General features: G+C 48.0%; 2 protein-coding genes across 2 annotated transcripts in view; one reads left to right on the top strand and one right to left on the bottom strand.

Moving 5' to 3' along the window:
- Dmgdh (dimethylglycine dehydrogenase) overlaps positions 1-4,835 on the bottom strand; it is a 71,839-nt gene extending 67,004 nt beyond the window's left edge. Inside the window, exons 1-2 of the mRNA XM_028871644.2 lie at positions 4,599-4,835; positions 651-819 (exon numbers count right to left, since the gene is read on the bottom strand). Coding sequence (XP_028727477.1) covers positions 651-819; positions 4,599-4,684 — 255 coding nt within the window. The 5' untranslated portion in view covers positions 4,685-4,835. The remainder of the gene's footprint in view (positions 1-650; positions 820-4,598) is intronic.
- Bhmt2 (betaine--homocysteine S-methyltransferase 2) lies at positions 4,836-20,070 on the top strand. Its single transcript, XM_028871643.2, has 8 exons — positions 4,836-4,917; positions 6,378-6,510; positions 8,370-8,461; positions 9,795-9,986; positions 12,250-12,397; positions 12,771-12,953; positions 13,688-13,916; positions 19,114-20,070. Exons 1-8 carry the CDS (start codon positions 4,885-4,887, stop codon positions 19,193-19,195), a joined length of 1,092 nt encoding a protein of 363 aa, XP_028727476.1. The 5' UTR covers positions 4,836-4,884; the 3' UTR covers positions 19,196-20,070.
- Positions 20,071-21,796: the final 1,726 nt, after the last annotated feature.

The raw sequence follows: 21,796 nt of genomic DNA on the forward strand, positions 1-21,796 counted from the left end.
AAAGAAAGAAGGAAAGAAAGAAGGAAAGAAGGAAGGAAAGAAAGATGGAAAGAAAGAGAGACAGAGAGAGAGAGAGGGAGGGAGGGAGGGAGGAAGGAAGGAAGGAAGGAAGGAAGGAGAAAGAAAGATGGATGGATGGATAGATAGATAGATAGATAGATAGATAGACAGACAGACAGATAGATAGCACATAGACAATCATATCATAGAATCTTCCTTTCCTATCCCTCGCTGACTCAGGAGGGAGGGCCAATCCCATGCCAATCCAGGGCCTTTACCTAGGCCATTCGCCAGTGCAGCCTAGGCAGCCTGCTTCACTAGAACAATGACGTATGCTGACTACAGGATGAGACTCTGTCACAAAAACACGAAACAAAACCAACTCAGAAAATGGAATGCATCAGAAAATGGAAACTGAAGGAACTTTCTGGAAGTTACCAGGGCGGAAAACGTCAAAGCCAGGATCAGAATCCAGAATCCACATGTTCAACATAAAGGGTATCCAAATAACCATTTCCCACTTCCTGGAAGGGCACCAGTCAGGTGACAACACACTTTCTGGGGAGGTGAGGGGGTCCCACACTCTGAAGAGCTCTCTGTAGGAGCTGTGACTGGGAGGAACTGGTGTACACTTTGGGGTGTTTCCTTACTGCGTGCCAGGTCGAGCCAGCTGTGAGCTCCGATTTCTCCAGCAGGACCACATCTTTCATGCCGGCCTTGGCCAGATGATAAGCCAGACTCACGCCCACGCAGCCGCCTCCAATGATCACCGTCTCTGCCGCGTCCTTCCATTCTTGCGGGGAGGGCGGGATTTCCTGTCTGGAAGACAGCGTTTTTTAACAGTGGTGACTCACTTGCAGATAGCAGGTCCAGTTTGCGTCCAATTCCCTTGCTTGCCTGTCTCTAGAACTCCACACCTACAGGCTGCATTTTGCACTTAGAAACCTGGGGCATCTGAACCCTGGCTAGGCAACCCGCACTGAATGTGGTTCAGGAAATGAGCACGGGGGGGGGGGGGGCAGTGGCTGCTTCTTTCTCAATCTAGACATCATTTTTCCCATTTAAAAAACACATTCTGGACAGCCGGTGGTGGTGCATGCCTTTAATCCCAGCACTTGGGAGGCAGAGGCAGGGGGATCTCTGTGAGTTCCAGGTCAGCCTGGTCTCCAAAGCGAGTTCCAGGAAAAGGCTCAAAAAGCTACACAGAGAAACCCTGTCTTGAAAAACCAAAACACACACACACACACACACACACGCACACGCACACGCACACGCACACGCACACGCACACACACACACACACACACACATTCTGACTGGTCAGTGGTGGTGGCATGTGCCTTTAATCCTGACATTTGGGAGGCAGAGGCAGGTGGATCTTTGTGAGTTTGAGGCCAGTCTGGTCTATACAGAGCGAATTCCAGGGCAGCCAGGACTGAACAGAGAAACTCTGTCTCAACAAACAAACAAACAAGTCCCCCCCCCCCAAAAAAAACCCACTCACATTCTGGGGCTGGGCTCAGCTGATACAATGTTCTTCAAGTATGAGGGCCCAAGTTCAATCCTCAGGATCCACGCAAATGCCGTTAGGAATGTGGCCCTCACCTGAAATCTCAGCTCTGGTGAAGCAAAGACAAGAAGATTCCTGGGTCTTGCTGGCCAGCCTTCCTGGCCTAATCAGTGAGAGACTTTGCCTCAAAAAACAGTTTGGAGAGCAGCTGAAGAGGGCACTCAACATGTAGGCTGCACATGCCCTCACCCCCCCCCCCCACGCCTATTGATTTTAGTCTTAGAAAAGCCCCAGTCTTCATCCTCTTCTCTCCGAGGGCTCCCCAAGCTGAAGGGAGATGGATGAAGAAGTATCCTCCTCTTCTGGCTTCTCTAAGTCATCAGTTTGCAGAATGGTCTTCCTAGCTGCCCTGTGAGCTTTTTGAAGGCAGGCGGGGACAATATCATATTTGTCACTGGTCTCAGCCCCCTCCCAGTGCCCACATCCCATAGGTATGTCCAGTGAACACATCTGATCATTTTTATGACTTATTCCCAGCCCTCTCCAGGCATGCCTTCCCTACACAGGTCCCTAAAGGGTGGCGTTCTGGCATTGGCATTGCTCTTAGGGCAGAGGGGCTTGTTGGTCATTGCCTCATTTCCTTCGGTGAATTTCCTCTTTTATTTATCGCATGCTTCCTGCCTTCCTGGGGCTGGACACACAGGGCCTCGGAGCTCTGAAGCTCACAGCAGAGGCAGGAGATGAAGCAAGTGAACTAGAAATGTGGACCTCACAGCAACGAAGCACTCTTTGAGGGGAGGTGCCGGTGGCAGCAGCATCCATCAACAGGAAGGCGTGATGGGGCTGCATGAGGAAGGATAAAGGGGCGGGGCATGAAGGCTCCCGGGCTGCAGGGGCAGCTGTGGGCAGTCAGCACAGGGAAGGGGCTGGGCTCTGAAAGGCCACCGAGGCTGCACGTGGAGGGGCTCCCCTAACACAAGACACACTCAGTCAGTCCTGTGAAGCGTGACCACAGAATGTGATGGATTAATTCCTTAATTCTTTCCTGGTCACCAGTCTCTTTTATTCCGTTAGCATCTCACATAGAAAGTCACGATATGAGTTAATAAGAATTCTGGGAAGATTCTCCATGGTGTATGTGGTGACACCAAACCAAAGTTGTCATTTTAAGGATAAGGTTTTGTTGTTGTTTTGTTTTGTTTCAAGCAGGGTTCCTCTGTGTAGCCCCCAGCTGTCCTGGAACTTGCTCCGTAGACGAGGCTGGCCTCGAACTTAGAGATCTGCCTGCCTCTGCCTCCCGAGTGCTGGAAATAAAGGCGTTCACCACCACTGCCGGCTTAAGGATAAGTTTCAAAGTGAGAAAAAAGCAGTCTGGACCCTTCCCTCGGACCGACATGATAGTAACTGCTGTGCTTGTCTAATCACACCTTATTTGGGAAAAGATGATATGTTTATCTGATGAATATTACATTGTTGAGCATCTTGTTGTCTAAATTCTAATCTGCCTTCAGAGTTTGTCAAACAAAACTCACACTTTCCACACAGGTTTAACGACATGGGGTGTGACTTTGTATTCAGACACACAATTTCAGACTGACAGAAAAGCTGGAAAGCTTGTAGAAGGAACTCATAGAACTCTCTTTTGTGGCTGTTGCTTCAGGTTGGTTTTTGAGACAAGGTCTCACTTTCCACAGCCTACGATGGCTTTGAGGTTGACATCCCGCCTCAGCCTCCCGAGTACTGGGACTTCAGGCTTTTACCAACACTTCCAGCCTGCCTTACAGTTCTTAGAAGAGAAATGTCATCTGTGATGACTCAACCTTTCAGGATAGATGCATATGCCATATGAATACAAACACTCCACACACATTTTTAAAAAGCCTTTAATGTTAGATTGTATTTGTCTAATCAGTTTTGAACAACTTAACCCAAGGTCAACAACTTTCTATCTCCTTCGGTGTTTTGTGAAGTTTCCCAATTGTGATGCTTTCGCGGCACACAAATATCTCTCGTGCGGTCCTTCACTTGGGGTTTGCAGCGCCCCTGTAAGCCAGGCAGAGCAGGATTAGCATCCTGTCTTTGCTGATGAGGAAACTGTGCTCAGCCAGCAGCTGCAGTGTCTTCCAGAACTCCCGTTCTGTGGGCCTTGCATTCCCAGAGCCAGGAACCAGCCTGCACACCACAGGCACCATGTAAAAAAATCTGCCAATAAAGGATGGCTAGATGCGACTCAAAAGCAGCCCTTGCACACCATAGGATGTAAAATGCAAGCGGAGTCAGTTCCTAATAATGTTTGTTGAGTGACTCTGTGAGTAGAAACCTCCCCTTGCCACCGTGGGTGACGTCAGCAATGACGTCAGGACAGGAGAGTCAAAGATGCTGTCCCGCTCTTGTACATACAGACAGATACTACAAGAAAATGCCAGCTCACTTCTGCAGTTTCACAACCCCACTCTGGGAGCCAAGGAAGACATGGCAAACAAGCACCCACCCGAAGAGCATCCAGTTCTTATCCGAATCTCTCTGTCTTTGGGCAAGTTTGCTGCTGTTTTTCGATCTTTCAAATGACCTAACCCTTTCCCTAACTTTTTTTCCTTAAAAAAAAAAAAAAATTTAAAAACAAAACAGACTATCATATTTGCCAAAACACACGTGCATTAAAAATGTCAGGTTCACGTTTTCTGCACTATCAACCAACCCGAAGCAGTCTAATTGTTCATGAGTAGGCTGCTTAATTATATTATAGAATATTGATCACATGAAAAACTATGCAGCCATTAAAAAGAATAAGGCAAATCAATGCGCCCTGGAATAGAATAAGCTCGACGACGTATTAATCCTTGAAAACAAAACAGTGATGATAACAACCACCATCGGGTGCGAGTGAATCGCAGACAACAGCATCCAGCTGTTTGCGCACAGGAGACAGGCTCTTGCAGACATCCTCACAACTGCCCACTGCTGACCGGACAGGGGTTGGGGCCAGAGAGACTGACAGTTTTCCCAGGTAGTTGTAAGGAATCCCAGGAGGACCCCAGCCCGTTCCTGGGATGCCCCTCTTCCCCACCTGCAGGGGGCGGGCACTCACCCTTCCCGGCGGCCGGTGGAGCTTGGGCGCCCGGGGGAGCCCCGCAGCACGAGACCCCGCAGCCGCAGCGCGCCCGGGCGGAGCATGGTGGAGGGGAGGCGAGCACCGAGCACGGACGGATGAGCACCGAGCACCGAGCACCGACGGCGGCCTAAGGCGGGAGGGCGGAAGGAGAGGGGGAGGACGGAGAGGGCGGGAGAGGTCCTCCCATCGAGGGGCGGGCTCGGGCACCGCGGCGCCTCCGGGACCGGTGCCACCGGACCCGCGCCGGCACAGTCGCGGAGACATGGCACCAGCCCGAGGCCCGCGGGCCAAGAAGGTGAGTGTCGCCCAGGCCTTCTTCCTTTCCTGGGGAGTTCGAATCCCGCCTTCAGCTAAACCCCTACGGCACCCGGCTGGGCGGCCCAGAGCCTCAGTTTACCGGATCGCGAGTGGATTAGCATTCATGGAGCCCTTACCCAGCCCAGAGTATCTGCAGTACTGGTATCCCCAGTATGGGCGGCGGCGCGGGGGGAGGGACTGAGGCCCCAAAGTCAGGCGACTGTGCCCAGAGTCCGTGATCGCGCTCAGGGCAGAGGAGGGACCTGAGGTCAAGTTTTTGGACTCAGGGGACTCTCATTGTTCTTGCTCAAGGGAGCGCACGCAATAGCTCCTGAGGTTCACACACGGGTGTTCCTATCAGTTTCTCTTATGTTTTGTGAGCGCGTCAACCAGTGCTGTGTGAAGCAAGGACAGCTTGCAGGTCACAGGGGTGGGTGTGGGAGTCCCCTCTGTTGCCTTCAGAAGGCAGTCCCATAGCCTGTCCTTCTCCCATGGCGACCACATACCGGCTTCATTCCCACAGCACTGAGGACTTGTGGAAGCCAGGGATCCCAACCAACCAGAAAGGCATGAACTTGGAGGAGGGGCCTCCCAGGACCCACCCACCCCCAACAGCCCACCTAGACGCAATTCAGAGTCTTGGGGGCAGCAGACATAGGAAAGGCTACGAAACTGGGAACAGAGGTGACCTGTGCGAGGGTCACAGTCCAGGTTCAGTCAGTTGCTAAGTTGTTAGTCAGCCATTAACAGCTGTGTCCCACTAGCCATGGGGCAAATGGCCTCCTCTGAGGGCCAACAGTCTCATCCTGAGCCCCGAGGGTAAATCCAGAGGTTTCGGGGTTGATGTCTTCAAAAAAGGGGATGTAAAGGAACCCCAGGGCCTCACCATCAGATCAGCAGGTGCACTGCCAATAATGGAATGTGAATGAGAAACAGGACTGCTCTAGGTGGATTCACATCCTCTGCGGTTGACTCTCCCCGTCCTTTTCACCTAAGCTGGCACTAGAATTAAGCGAGGTGATGGAGACAACAAGGAGGGATGAGCTATTGGCTGCTCCGGGTTCAAATTTCCATAAACTAGCCATTTTATAATGACGATGAAGAAAAATAGAGAATTTAAAATGTCGGGCAGGGACTCGGGAGGTGGTTCAGAAGTCAAGGGCCCTAGGTGCTCTTCCAGAGGACCTGAACTCAGTTCCAGCACCAGGTATAGTTAGACCCAGAAAGTGTCAATTGAGAAAAAAAAAAAAAGTACCTATCCATAGCTCCTTAACTGCACAAAATAGTTATTTAGATTGTCCAGGAATCATGCTGCAATGTCTTCTGAAACACTCTTAGACATAATTTTATCAGAATTGCTGCCTGAAGAACACAAGACCAACATTCCTAAAATTGGAAATGGCTTTAAATGGCAAAGCGGGAGTGCAGAGAGTCTAGTGTCTCTGGTCTCTTCCCCAGGGCATTTTGGACCGTCTGGACAGCGGGGAGCTTGTGGTTGGGGACGGCGGCTTTCTCTTCTCTCTGGAGAAGAGAGGGTTCGTGAAGGCAGGGCTGTGGACTCCAGAAGCAGTGGTGGAGCATCCAAGTGCAGGTGAGTGCCCACGTCACCCCGAAGTCTGTATGCAGGTGACAGTTAGCGAGAGAAAATCAAGGAATAACAGCAAGCATTTCCTAAGGACTGTTTCTCTTGCAAAATTACCAAGAAGTGGAGGCCATGGCAGTGTGTGGACTGAAGCACAGAGATAATTATCTTTCTGTTTCCCTCTTTCCTCCTCCTTTCTGTCTCTGTCTCTGTCTCTTTCTCCCTCCATCCCTCCCTTCCTCTCTCCCTCTCTGCACTCATATTTTCTTGAACAAGCATTGTTAATATATATTTTTCACAGTTCATTCCTTGGGAATTTTCCTTGTAGCTATTCAAGAGTTTTCTTAAGTTAGCAAAAATCGTTAATTGCTTTAGATTCATCCTGCTGAAGGCTGTACACGGTAGATAACACTCATGGCCATGGTGATAATGGCTGATGGCCATCACCAGCTTAATGGAGCAGACAGCCAGACTGTGGGGACCAGAGTGCAGAGAAAGGAATAACACCCCTTCATCTTCCTGATTTGGGGGGCGGGGAATATAAATAAAAGAGTTGGAAGTAGAAACCATTGCAATTGGTTGGTGACGTCACAATGGTGCTTTAACTATATCTGGCTTTATTGATTTCCCTTGCTTTCCTAGAGAGAGAGAGAGAGAGAGAGAGAGAGAGAGAGAGAGAGAGAGAGAGAGAGAGAGGCAGGGAGGCGGTTAAGGCCAAAGAATAAGAAGGGAGATCAGGCCACAAGCTGAAAGTGTGGCTTGAATCTTGAATCTACCTGATTTCATTCAGGCGTATATAATGCACGAGACAAAGTTGGGGTCCTTGCGTGGTTCTTCCCCAGACCAGCTGTGTGACCTTAGACAAGTCCCTTGACCTCTTTGAGAATCTGCTTCTTTGTCTGTCACATGGGGCAGGACGAGGGCCAGCTGTGAGGACAGTTTACCCCCATGAGCTGCCCAGCCATCCTTAGAGCCCTGAGGCCCTTAGTGTTATTTCCCCAGGTTGCCCATACACCTGCTTTCTGTGGAGGACAGAATAGCTTTGCTTCTCTGGTGCCTCTTGGGAATTTTTCAATTTTTTTTCTTACTTTTGGAAGATCTTTCAGCTAAACTGAATGTATTAAATTGGGGGGGGGTGATGGTGGGGAAGAGAAGTAGTGGAGGGGGAGGGGAGTTTCTTTTCTTTCCTTTTTGTTTTCTTAGACGGGGTCTCAGACATCCTAGGCTGGCCTCAAGCTAGCTATGTAGCTGAGGATCACCTCAAAGGTCTGATCCCCCTGCCTCCACCTGAGTGCTAAGTCTACAGGCGTGTGCTATCACACCTGCCTTACAGGATGCTGGAAATCAAACCCAGGACTTTATTCTTACTAAGGAAGCTTTCTGCGGACTGAGCTACATTCCCAGTCCCGGGGAAGGTGACTTTCTGAGAGGCTGGGGCAGCCGGGGCTGCTTATCACATGGCTCCTTCACACTTTGCTGAATCGGGCTGCTGTGGGTATCATACACAGGCCTGCAGCCCTGTGCGTGAGCTGCTTTACCCTTCCCACGCTGGTGATAAAGGCCAGTGGCATCCTTCACACATTGTTGTGTGAATAAACTCCAGACAAGGGATGAGGGGGGCACAGAGCTAGCCAGACTTTATTCTCTGCGTGCAACCCTCTTGAGGCCAGTCAGCAGGACCCTGTGCGGTGATCCATGGTGCACGGTGCCCTGCCACACGACTGACTTTAATCTGTAGCTTTATCAGTTCTGGGTTTGAAACTGGGGCTGGTGGGGAGGGAAGGAAGCGGGGGCGGGGGGGGGGCTGCTATTGAGAATGTAAGCATCTGGAGCTTGATTTTGTCATTGAAATTTCAATTGCTGGGCAGTTCGTCAGCTCCACACAGAATTCTTGAGAGCAGGAGCCGATGTCTTGCAGACGTTCACCTTTTCTGCCTCTGAGGACAACATGGAAAGCAAGGTAACTGGGGTGCAGGTAGGGAGCAGCTGCCAAGGTCGGAGGCTTCCCGTGGGAGGGGGTGGAACTGGGCTCCTGTGTGTCTGCACTTTGCTGCCAGTCGTGAACTCGCCACTCCACACACACGTGTATGAAACGGAATATCTTAGTTAGGGTTTTCATTGCTGCGAAGAGACACCATGACCCCGGCAACTCTTATAAAGGAAATATTTAACTGAGGTGGTGGCTTACAGTTTCAGAGGTTTAGTCCGTTATCATCATGGTGGAGATCATGGCAGTGTGCAGGTAGACATGATGCTGGCTACATCTTGATCAGAAGGCAACAGGAAGCCAACTGTCCCACTGAGCAAAGCTTAAGTAAAAAAAGACCTCAAAGCCCGCCCCCACAGTGACACACTTCCTCCAACAAGGCCACATCTCCCAATAGTGCCACTGCCTATGAGCTTATGGGAGCCAATTACATTCAAACTATTGCAAGAGGCTTAGACCCTCTTCCGAAGAAGCTAATGATCTTTATGAGGGGGGAACAAATAAAGCTATTAAAATCCAGTGCGGTAGAACTGAAAAATGGCTCAGCAGGTAAGAGCACTTGCTCTTCCAGAGGACCTGGGTTCAATTCCCAGTACCCACATGGCAACTCACAACTGTCTGGAGCTCTAACCCCTGGGGATCTGATGCTCTCTTCTGGCCTCCAAGGGCATCAGGGACATACATGGTATACAGACATACATGCAGGTAAAATACATATACACATCATCATCATCATCATCATCATCATCATCATCAAGGAATGCACCACTATACTTCACAATTAATCTAAATTTATGTTTTAAAAATTCAGTGTGGATAATAACGATGATGGAAGTATAAAGTCACTGGTAGAGCTGGGGAGACGGCTCCGTTAATAAAGTACTTGCTGTATAAGCACACAACCTAAGTTTGGATTCCCAGAACCTGTGTAAAAGCCAGGTACACTGATGCATATCTGTAACCCATCACCAGGTTTGGGGGTGGACGGGGGGTGGGGGGTGGACGGGGGGCAGGGCAGAGGCAGGCAGATTCCCTGGAGCCAGACAATCTAGCTAAATCCGTGAGAATCAGACTCAGTGAAAGAAAGACCCTGTGTCAAAAGATAACATGACATGTACATGCACCCTCCTCCCCTGGCTCACACAGGAGTCACTGGTAGCAGAGGAGATTATGCCCAGCTCTTCTTGAACAGCCGTTTGCAGGGCTGACGTGCTTCTTGCTCCGTCCGTCCGTCCGTCCATCCGTCTGTGACTCACTTTATTTGGCGTTTAAAACACCAGGCCCATGTTTCTGCTCTTGCTCTCAGTGGGAAGACGTAAATGCAGCCGCCTGCGACCTCGCCAGGGAAGTAGCTGACGGAGGGGACGCTTTGGTGGCAGGCTGCCTCTGCCAGACATCACTGTACAAATACCACAAGGATGAAACCAGGATTAAAAACCTTTTTCGACTACAGCTAGAAGTTTTTGTCAGGAAAAATGTGGACTTCTTGATCGCAGAGGTAAGGCTGGTCTGAGAGGAACCGGACAGGGATGCTCTGTGTCCTCATTTCTTCCCCGTGGACGGTCAGAGGTGGAGGTTGATACACTGCATCCCAGGCAAGGCTCCGCCATCTTCAGGTGGGGTTCTCTGTGAGGCGAGGGATGGACCCACCGCATGCCTCAGTATGGGTTTTGCTTCCTGGGGTTTATGTGATTGTAGTAGCTGACTTGGGGGACAGTGAGAAGAGAAAAAGAGGACAGTGGCTTAGGACACGAATCCCCTCCCAAAGGAGAGGCCAGGCTGGAAAGTGCTGGGGGCTGGGGGAGATTGGAGGCAGTGGGAGGGCCAAGCCTAGCAGACGGCTGCCCAGGTTCACCGGGGTCTCACTAGCAAGACTCGGCACTGGGTAACTGTCTTCTCCATCCTGGCCTTTCCCACCGCCTCTCTGCCGTTCCTCAGCTCATCACGTGAACGCGGCATTTAAAGAAAGGATTGATCTATTAAGTCAGGTTTTTGTTATTGTTGTCGCTGGGACACATACCTGAGACGATCAACTTAAGAAGAAACCACTTGGGCTCACGGTTTTGGAGGTCCTCGGCCGGCTGGCTCTGTTCTAGGTCAGGAGTCAGGATGGAGGGAGGGCATGGCAGAGTGGGACATGGCAGCTAGGAAAAGGAGGGGGCAGCAGGAAGGAGCCAGAAACAAGGTGGCCTTCAAAGGGACACCTCCAGGACCCACCTCTCACCAGACCCCGCCTCGTTCTAGTTCCCAAAGATGCTATGAATCCATCCACATCTAAGTGGACTGATGAAGTCAGAGTCCTCGTGGTCCAAGCCTGCTCAGTGCCTAGCAGCTAAGTTCTAAGCCTTCGCCACATGAACCTATTGAGGGACATTTCATATCTAAGCCAAACAATTGGTCGTGGGCTGGACATGAGGGACACTCTCTCCCTTTTCTCCCCCATTGTTCCTGCCTGGGATCAAGCCCTCAACCCAGGTCTTCTCCTCATCACTAGGTCTGCTAGTTCAGACCAGCTCAAGGCCCAGGGCTGTCTGCTCCTCAACGCCGATTCCAGGAATACTGTCCACCTGGGCAGGAACATGCGCCCTGTTTTCAGAGCTTCCCTTGATTATCTTTTCATTCCTCAATGGGCTTGTGTAGAATTTCTTTCAATAGTGAAGAAAGAAACCATGCCTGGTGGCACACACCTTTATTCCCAGCACTCAGGAGGCAGAGGCAGGCAGGTCTCCGAGTTCGAGGCCAGCCTGGTCTACACAGCGAGTTCCAGGACAGCCAAGGCTACATAGAATAACCTTGTCTTAAATATTAAAAAAAAAAAAAAAAAGAGCGAGGAAACAAGAAACAGGGAGATTGCTGCTGGCTCCTGTACAGTTAGTTTAGGTCACCATTTTAATTATGGCACAGAAGGGGAATTCCGGGAAGCACCCCTGCAAGGACACCCTGGCCACCATCAGCAAGGACACCCATAGCTCCATCTCTTGCTCTGTGCCTCAGTCTAACCTTCTGGGAACACCTTCCTACTTTCCAGCTTCATGGAGAGCCTGGGATACTTAGCCAGAAATGCTACAGAATCACTGTGAAGAATAATGCATGATGAAATATTATTTTTCAGAGCTAACCCCAGTTCCAAAAAAGATGATCCTTAAATCAATAAGTAAAATGTTTATTCCTAGGTGGCTCTGTGGTACAAGAATAGCACATTGGACTTCCGGTGACAAAAATGTGTGTTCCTTCAAGATTTTTATTTTAAATATATAACTATTTTTTTTTTGGCTTTTTGTTTTGTTTTTGTTGTTGTTTTGTTTTTAGAGACAGGGTTTCTCTGTGTAGCGCTGGCTGTCCTGGTACTTGCTCTGTAGACCAGGCTGGTCTTGAACTCACAGAGATCCTCCTGCCTCTGCTTCCCAAATGCTGGGATTAAAGGCATGTGCCACCATTGCCTGTTTCAACATATATATATATATATATATATATATATATATATATAAACAACCTTTAAATGGTTTGATTTTTGTTTTACTAACAGCCACAATGTCACCATATACTGATCCCCATATAAAACTCCAGATATTCTCATGGACGGAACTCCAATGTTTACTCAGAAAGCTGTTCTTTACATAATCTGTCAGACACATTCCTCAGCAAGCTGTATCACATATTATAGATTTCTTCATTTTTATAACAGTTTCCCAGCACTTGGGCTTTACCATTCAAAAGTCTACTTTCACTTGAGGCCAATTTTAAAAAGTGCTGTCTCCTAGTATTTTGAGCACGTGGAAGAAGCTGTGTGGGCTGTGGAAGTCTTGAGGGAAGTGGGCAAACCTGTGGCTGCGACCATGTGCATCGGGCCGGAGGGGGACATGCATGATGTGACCCCTGGAGACTGTGCAGTCAAGCTGGTGCAGGCAGGTAAAATGGACCGCAATGAGATGGGCGGGCGATGCATGGGCTGCTTGTGAAATGCATTTGCTCAGTGTTGTCAGAGAAATAGAAGAACAAGAAGGAAATGGTCTTGTCTACAGACCCTAGGGTAGCTAATCTCTAAACTAGCTTCTAAGGTTGATTGGTTGGACGGTTGGTTGGTTGGTTGGTTGGTTGGTTGATTTGGAATGAGGTTGAACCGTTTCTAATCAATGTGTTGAATTTGTGACCCTCCTGCTCTCTCAGACACTGTAATGACAGGCATGCACCCCAGCCAGCTCAGCTTCTAACTGTCATGAACAGAACGAACAGACAAATGAATCCACCGTAAGTTGTAATGGTTCTTCATTGCCTTGCACAGGGGCAAACATCATTGGGGTCAACTGCCGATTCGGGCCCTGGACCAGCCTGCAGACCATGAAGCTCATGAAGAAGGGCCTCGGGGATTCCGGGCTGCAAGCTCATCTGATGGTGCAATGCCTGGGCTTCCACACACCTGACTGTGGCAAGGGAGGGTTTGTGGACCTCCCAGAATATCCCTTTGGTAAGCTCGGGTGCATGTAAAATTCCTTATGGTTTGATTTGGTTTTCAAAAAGACAGGGTTTCTCTGTGTAGCCTTAGCTGTCCTGGAACTCGCTCTGTAGCCCAGGCTGGCCTTGAACTCGTAGAGAACTGCCTGCCTCTGCCTCTCGAATGAACGCTGGGATTAAAGTCATGTATCACCACCACCTGGCCCTTAGGTTTCTTACTGTGACTAAATTGATACAGTTTTATAATACAAGGCCATATAAGAAAAAAAAAAATCCTTCAGTGCTAACCAAACAGAAGCCACCTAAAGGATGCATAATCTTTCCAGCACTATATTGATTTTGTTAAACTGGGGTGTGGGTGGAGTGGAGGAGCTGGCCAATCAGCTGAGAATCTGTCATTTGAAAATGAGCTGCATTGGTCACTTTTCCGGTTGTGTTCACCAAATACCTGATGAGAAGGAACTTTGGGGAAGCTCAGAGTCAAGGGCAGGCAGTCCATCGCAGTGGGGAGGCATGGCCGCAGGAGCATGCGGTAGATGGTCACATGACCTCCACAGTCAGGAAACCGAATGAAGACAGGACGCCAAGGTGCCAATCAAACCTCAAGGTCTGCCTCCAGTGAAAGTTGCGCAACATTTCCAAGTAGTCCACAGCTGGGGACCAAGTATTCAGAAAACATATGAGCCTGTGGGGCACATTTCGCTTTCACACCACAGCAGAGTGATAACAGAAACCATTGTATTACAGGCTTGGAACCCAGAGTTGCGACCCGATGGGATATTCAAAAATACGCCAGAGAGGCCTACAACCTGGGCGTCAGGTACATTGGCGGCTGCTGCGGATTCGAGCCCTACCACATCAGGGCGATTGCTGAGGAGCTGGCCCAGGAAAGGGGGTTCTTGCCTCCGGCTTCAGAAAAACATGGCAGCTGGGGCAGTGGTTTGGACATGCACACCAAACCCTGGATCAGAGCAAGGTGAGGTTGCCTTTAATTGCACTCCTAATTCCTCCCCATCCTCTTCTGTGTGTTGCTGTACACACGATGAGGGTACAAGGCAAAGGACCCACACAGTGCAAGCCGCCCCTGCCCGCTTCCCAGGGACTCCTGGTCTACTCAGGCTGCTTAACAAAACACCGTCAACTGCCTAGCTTATAAACAGCAGAAATGTGGGAATGGTATCCTGTACCTCAACCAAAGCACTCACAACACAAAGGCATGCAGATTTCCTGTGAGTGCAGGCCAGCCTGGCCTTTACAAGCTCCAGGCCAGCCACAGCTACGGGATGAGACCCTATCTCAAAACAAACAAACAAACAAACAAACCAGAAATGTGTTTCTCATCGAGTTCTGAAGTCCAGAATCAAGCTGCCAGTGATGCAGTGTGTGGCGAAGGTCCACTTTCTCAAAGGTAGTGGCATTTTGCTGGGGGCTCTGTAATGAGTCTTGCTCTGTCCCGCCAGCCAGCTCCCAAATAATGACACAGAGACTTACTATAAACTGTGAAAGCTCAGCCTTAGCTTAGGCTTGTCCCACTAGCTCTTATGACTTAAATAAACCCATTTATATTAATCTAGGTTTTGCCTTGTGGCTTTTTACCTTTCATTCTGTATGTCTGACTCCTCCCATGTCTCTCTTGTTGGCATCTCCCTGCCTGCCTAGATTCATCTTCTACTTCCTCTCTCTGCCTGGAAGTCTCACCTAGCTATAGGCCATTCAACTCTTTTTTTTTTTTTTTTTTGGTTTTTCAAAACAGGGTTTCTCTGTGTAGTTTTGCGCCTTTCCTGGAGCTCACTTGGTAGCCCAGGCTGGCCTCGAACTCACAGCGATCCGCCTGGCTCTGCCTCCCGAGTGCTGGGATTAAAGGCGTTCGCCACCACCGCCCGGCTCAACTCTTTATTAAACCAATCACAGCAATACATTTTCATACAAATATCCCACAACAGGACTCTCATAATACAAGGGTCAAGGCAAGCTCTCTGGAGCGTCTTTGATAAGGCCACTAATCGAATTAACTAGGGCTCCACCCTTGTGACTCAATTATACCCCCTCCCAAAGACCCAACTCTTGTGGTTATATGGATTAGGTTTCAAAATACATTTTTAATGGATATAAAAATTACACATATTTATGGGTGCCACATGATGATTCCTCACATGTACACAATGGATAATGTCCAAGGGAGGGTAAAAACAAAAAACATGCCTATCTCCTCCAGTAGTTACCATTTCTTTGTGGTAAAAATATTCAAACCCCTTTCTTCTAGCTCCTTGGAGATATATATAGTACAGTAGTGTTCTCTGTAGTCACCTACTACGTAGCTGCCTATGTCTTAATCCATCAGTATGAAGTACATTCTATAAAGTAAGAATAGATTCTCTCCTGTTTCTCTCTACTCTTCTTCTCTCTACTTTTTGGTCTATCTCCTGGCACCGTGTGTGTGTGTGTGTGTGTGTGTGTGTGTGTGTGTGTGTGTGTGTGTGTAAGAAGTATTCTGAACAACCTCAGGTGCTATCCACCTTGGTTTTCTGACATAGTGTTTCTCACTAGCGCCTGGAGTTTGCCAATTAGATTAGGCTGGCTGGCTTGTGGCTCGTGGGCCACACCGGTCTCTGCCTCCCAGCACCAAGATTGCAAATGCACACCACTAGACCTGGCTTTTTGTTGGGGGGTGCTAAGACTTGAACTCGGGTCCTCATGCTTGCCTGGCACACACTTTTCTGACTGAGCGATTTTCCTGGCCCCGTCCTTCGGCTGCCTCATGTTCTACTATTAACATTTTTAACCACTATGTCCTATTCTGTGATCATAATTAAGTCTTCCGGGCTTTATCTACAGGTTGCTTTTAGAATATAAAGCCGGAGAATGGCATTTACAATATTGTTACAGTTGTCGTTCAAGCAGCAGGACTCATGACATATCATGAGATGTTTTCTGTCCTATCCCTTAAACCTGCTTGATGAGTAAATTCCTGTCTTTGTAGGTACAAAGTGAACACACTGACATGCCCCCAGATTGCGTTCTTAGGGAATAGGAAGTCTCATAATCACTTTAAATTGAGACACGGTCTCAACTTAACAATTAAGAGTTCGGCTCTCCACAGAATCAAGACTCAGAACACGTTTCAAACTTAAAATTTCTTTTGTCTGGCAAAGCCTCCTAAAGGAATGAGCAGGCAGAGAGATGGCTCAGAGGTTAAGGGCACTGGCTGCTCTTTCAGAGGTCCTGAGTTCAATTCCCAGCACCCACATGGTAGTTTACAACCATCTACAATGGGATCCGATGCCCTCTTTTGGTGTACATAAAAACAGAGCACTCATATTCATATCATACATGGAGTAAAAAGAGAACAGACAGACCGAGGATGGAAAGGAAATCTTCTCATGACTGGATTGTCACCCTATTGGAGGCAGCCCTCTCGAGCCTGGCAGATCTCCACAAGCATGGGACAGGTTCTTCAGTCTTCCCTGCAAACTCTGGTCTGCTCTCACACCTCTGGCATTCTCTTGGACCGCTGCTTCCCCTCAACTTCCTGCTTCCCCAGCAGGTCACCCCAAGATGCCATGTTTGGGGTCCCATTGTCCTTCGGGTGGTTCTCGGGGCCAGGCCCATGCTCTCGCTCTCATGCACAGACTCGGAGTGTGGCCTGACCCTCTTCTCCTGAGCAGATGTTGACCCTTTGATCTTTGGTGACTCTGAGTTTCCAGTGTGGTGTCTTGTGGGTGTGACAGGCTCTGGGCCATCCTTTGAGACTTCCGGGGAGTGACCATGGGATGGGTCCCCTTTGACACCTGTCAAGTGGCTCATCTCTTGGTGCCTTCACACTTCCATTTTAATGTCCCACTGTGCAACAGTCTCCTCAGAACACAGCACTCTGCTGGAACCACTTGGCAAACCTTGAACCACTTGAAGGGGAATGCTCCAAGCATCAGGGTCCGGTGGATTCTCCCCTCTTACATTTCATCAATTGTCCAAATTCTCACCAGATGTAAATTGGCTTCATGACTGGACTGGCATTCTTTGTGTATCATCTGGCTTTCTAGTTAATTTCTAATTAACTTCCTCTTTCATTGTGGGAAGAAAAATCACAGGCCTCCATCTTCTCCGAGTTCTTCCTGATTCTAAATTATACTATATGTTACCATCGCTTTATTGTTAAAGACGTTTCACTCAGAGCCCCATGAACCTTGCTCTGTTTTCCTACGTGTCTGTATATTCTATCTTGCCATATCAATGCCATCTCCTTTACATTTCCTAGAAGCTGGTCATGACTTGAGTCACCTTCTCTTGGTGTCCCGTTTACTCGCTGATGTTATGTAGTGAATACATCTTCTTTGTCCATCTTGGTGAGATCTGAAGGCAGGGAATCATTGCCAGACCTTTCTATGGGTGTCTGTGAGAGAAGATGGTTTCCACGGGTGTAATTCATAAAAATGGACTAAATGTAATCAAAGACAAAGGAAGGACAGTTTGGTGATGATTACGAGTTTAAAGAAGTGAAAATAGTCTATTTCAGCTGCCATCACCTGTGCATCCTTAAAAGTAGTGAGCCAACAAGATTAAAACATCAATCTAAAGACTAAAGTACCTTTGCACCCTGAACTTCCAAACCTGCTAATGTACACAGAAAGTTGTGATTCACACGGTCATTATAAACCAAGTGTTCTGACATTGTATCATATAAAATTATTAACTGCTTTCATGTTTCCTACGTCAAGTGAGGGAAGCTGTAAGAAGGTATTTAACACCGAAGTCTGTGACCAGGAATCCTATACTCTTTTTCTTTTGTCACAAAAACATGGGACGAAGCCTGACAAGGTCATTTGTACTCTGTTCTTGGTTACTTTGTTGAAGAATTCTTCTTTACCTTGTTACATTTAAAACTATTTCCATAAACTTCTCAGTTCACTAAAATACTGAGTGGAGTTAGGACCGCTCTGCGGGATGTTTCAGGATGAAATGGAATTAGTAGTAGCAAAAAGTCCTACAACTGAAATACGTTGTTCTGGAAGGGGGCCTTGAAGCCTAGTGATGAGTAAGAGGATTAGTGTGGAAACCGGCCTGGGGAGATGGTTCAGTCGGTAACTGAGCCACGAAAGTAGTGAGGGCCTGAGTTCGCATCCCCAGAACCCAAATGTAAAGTCCAGCACAGCAGCTCACATCTGCAGTCTGGGTCCTGGGGAGAAAGGTGGATCCCTGAAGCTCATGGCCAGCTAAATTAGTCCAACTCCTGAGCTTCTCATTTAACCAGAGACTCGTCTCCAAAGATAAGGCACAGGGCAACTGAGGGAGACAGCTGACCTCTGTGTATACACACACACACATGCACATGAGCATGAATACACACATGTGTAGATGAATTTCTAAATGGTTTTATTAAATAAAAAACACAGAGCCAGAAATTTGGCCTAAAGTCTTAGAGATCAGGGTAATATGGAAAGCTACCAGCTAACCTCACCTCACCAACTCACAGCTTCCAAGGAGAGCAACTTCCTGTCTACCCAGGCTTTTCTGCCCTCTCATTGGCTCTTAGCCCAGCTACCTCACTTCCTCTTCCTACACAGCTCTGTCACTGTCTGTCTGTCTGTCTGTATAGACCTTCAGGTCTCTATGGTTGGTACTGGGATTAAAGGCATGTGTTACCAGCTTGGCTCTGTTCCCTAGTGTGGCCTTGAACACACAGAGACCCTGCCTGCTAAGGGATTAAGGGCTTGTGCTACCGATGCCTGATTTCTTTGTTTACTTAAAATGGTTGGCCTTTCCCCCCTGATCTCCAGGCAAGCTTTACTTATTAACCCACAAATAAAATATCACCACATTTCAGCACAAATAAAACATCACCACACACATGTACACATATATACTACACTTAAAAATTGTGAGAAAGCCCCTGGTGTGAATATACAGAATTCTTCTGACTGTGTGTTGAAACAAAAGTTCTGCTTTAGTCTGATCTCTCTCTCCCCCCTCCTCTCTCTCTCCCTCTCTCTTTTTCTCTCTCTTCTTCCCCCTCTTCCTCTCACACTCTCTCTCTCTCTCTCTCTCTCTCTCTCTCTCTCTCTCTCTCTCTCTCACACACACACACACACACACACACACACACACACACAAGACATACAGAATTTATAAAGTGAGTATGGTTCTTTTCCTTAACGGTGCATATCTTCCAAACCCAGGGCTAGACGGGAATACTGGGAGAACCTGCTGCCAGCTTCAGGCAGACCTTTCTGTCCTTCGCTGTCAAAGCCAGATGCGTAAGAAGCAAGGAAAGAAAACTCTGAAATGACGGAACAGAAAGAAATGGCCTCAAGCCCTGACTTCCTGCTGCTGTCCTCAGCCTGCCCTGTTCTTCCAGCTGCTGAGCATCGGTGAGCTACTGTCCCTTCAGTTCAAGCAACACGTCCCTTCTGAGCATGCTCACCAGATGAGGTGGGGATGTGGAGGCACCGGGACCTGCCCTCCCTCCCCAAGTACTCTCTGACTAGTAAAGCCACAGTGCACCCATGCGAAGGTCATCAGGCATGACCAGAGTTGGCTCTCAGGGTGGATCTGACATTCTTAAATAATCAGAAGCCAGCAAGAAGCTATTTTAGTGAATAATTCAGATGTCTAATCTAGATGCTTGAGGAAGAGGGAGCAGGACTCTGGACTAGCAATCGGCATGCTTTTCTCAAGTGATTTCTATTGTAGCTACAAACACGTCTCAGTAGAAGACATGTCAAAGGTGTTGTGAGTGACGGCAGGATTATTAAAATCTCAGCGTTTTGCTTTCAATGAGGATTTTTGCTTCAAGGTCTTAGAGTTTGTAAGTGCATCTTTATAACCACACATAGCCAGATTATAAGCTACTGAAGCTCAGGACCATATCACATGCTGCTTACATTCCTCTTTATTTAGCATCATGCATAACATAATCACCAATGCTCAATGAAATGCTTGTTGATTAAGTCAAGCAGCCGAACTATGCAAGACCTTCTCAGAAGTCAGAGTTCAAGTCCATCTTGCTGTAATACTTTCTTGATTCACCCACGGTTGTGTTGTACACTGACAGTGTGCCCACTTTTCTCTTTTTTGCAACAATGTAGCAATGTATGACAATTAATAAAATCACAAATTATTTTCCTTGTATAGAATTTGAGTGTCCTAAACTTCATAGATGTTCTTTGGAATAATGATAACAAGTATCCATTACTGTCATGTTCTAGCTTTGTCCTCTACTCTCGTGGCTACATAGTCACAGGGTTAAAACTGGGATGGTTTCATTGTTAGCACAGCAGTTTACAGGTGAGGAAACAGGCCTGATGAGGCCACTGTACTTGCCAAGGTCACACATATGGGAGTGACATGACATTTGAGCCCACGTGCTGTAGATCTGGAACTCTAGACCACTGCTCTGCACTGCCTCTGCATGCACACGGCCATTGCTTTTATTTTCTGTAATGATTGAATCAAGGCATTAGTATTTCCACTTCCTTATATGTGTAATATGTCTTTGTGTTTGAAGCCTTCAAATCCCTCTCTTTCAGTGCCTCACAAAAGGTAAAGCCTGGAGTTTAAGGTCATTTTTTTATCCACTTTCTTACGACTAAATCAGCCCTTCAGCCCAGATGTGGCTGTTTCTGTGATGCTAACAACCTGGGATTCATTCACCGTTACCACTTAGCAGAATGCCATCTGATAAAGTTAGAGAGTGATTTGTCTCTCATCACATCCAGGCCTTTGGAGTCCTTGAGGGTGACCAATCTAAGTGATCAAATGATCAAGTGCCCAACCAACTCTCTTTGCAAACCTCTCCAGCCAGTACCCATTCACTGGAGCCTCGCCACTTCTCAAGGTCACCTACTTCTCAGGATATGTCTCATTCTTAGGAAGTGCCTCCATCATAACCAGAAGTCTGCTCACTACAGCCTTCATTTGGTCCAAACATTAGGCTTTGAGTTTCCCTAGAACAATTGTCTTTTCCACTCGCTAATTCTTCCAACTCAAAGATAGCTGTCAGGAGGCCTGAGAAGATGGCTCAGGGGTTGAAAGAAGGCACTGCTTTGGCAGAAGACCTTAGTTCCATTCCCATTGTCCACGTGGAGGCTCACAATTGCCTGTTGATCCAGTTTCAGGGAATCTTATGCTTTCTTCTTGCCTCTGCAGGCTCTTGCACACACATGGTATACAAAAACTCACTCAGGCTCACACATATGCACTAAATAGATGATGGATAGATAGATGATAGATAGATAGATAGATTGATAGATAGATGATAGATAGATAGATAGATGATAGATAGATAGATAGATAGATAGATAGATAGATAGATAGATAGATAGATCCTCTTTCTCAATACTTTTTTAAGATAGCTGTTAGGTTTCCCTGGGCCTCCTTTTCCTCATAGCCTTTAAACCAAAAGCTTTCAAGACATCGTTTGTCCTGTCCCGTCTGTCACACAGTCACTTAACTTCTCTGTCAATATCCTCTTCTGTGACATGAAGGGGACAATGGAAGCATCTTCACTGAGGTGCTATGGGGACTACATGAGATAATACAGTGCTTAAAACAGTGACTGCCATGTGCTAGGCACGCTCTGCCCGTTACCCAGTGCCTGTGTGAGCAGGTTTGCAGGCTCCTCGTCCTGCTGGCTCACCCTGGACCAAAGCTTGTCCTTCCTATCTTAGCGACTGGGATTGAACCTGCACTCCAGCAGGACTTCCCACCCTGTAGCCACTCACTGGACATGTTGAAGTCATGTGAAGAGGGAAGTGTGTAGCACTGTGAGGAGAGCGAGAATGGAGAGGCCACGCTGGGGGGGGGGACGGACAGGGACAGGCTGTCCCTTCTGGTGTCTCCACAGCCCTTTCATCTAGTTCT

This window comes from Peromyscus leucopus, chromosome 11 (genome assembly GCF_004664715.2).
Source record: "Peromyscus leucopus breed LL Stock chromosome 11, UCI_PerLeu_2.1, whole genome shotgun sequence".
Taxonomy (NCBI): domain Eukaryota; kingdom Metazoa; phylum Chordata; class Mammalia; order Rodentia; family Cricetidae; genus Peromyscus; species Peromyscus leucopus.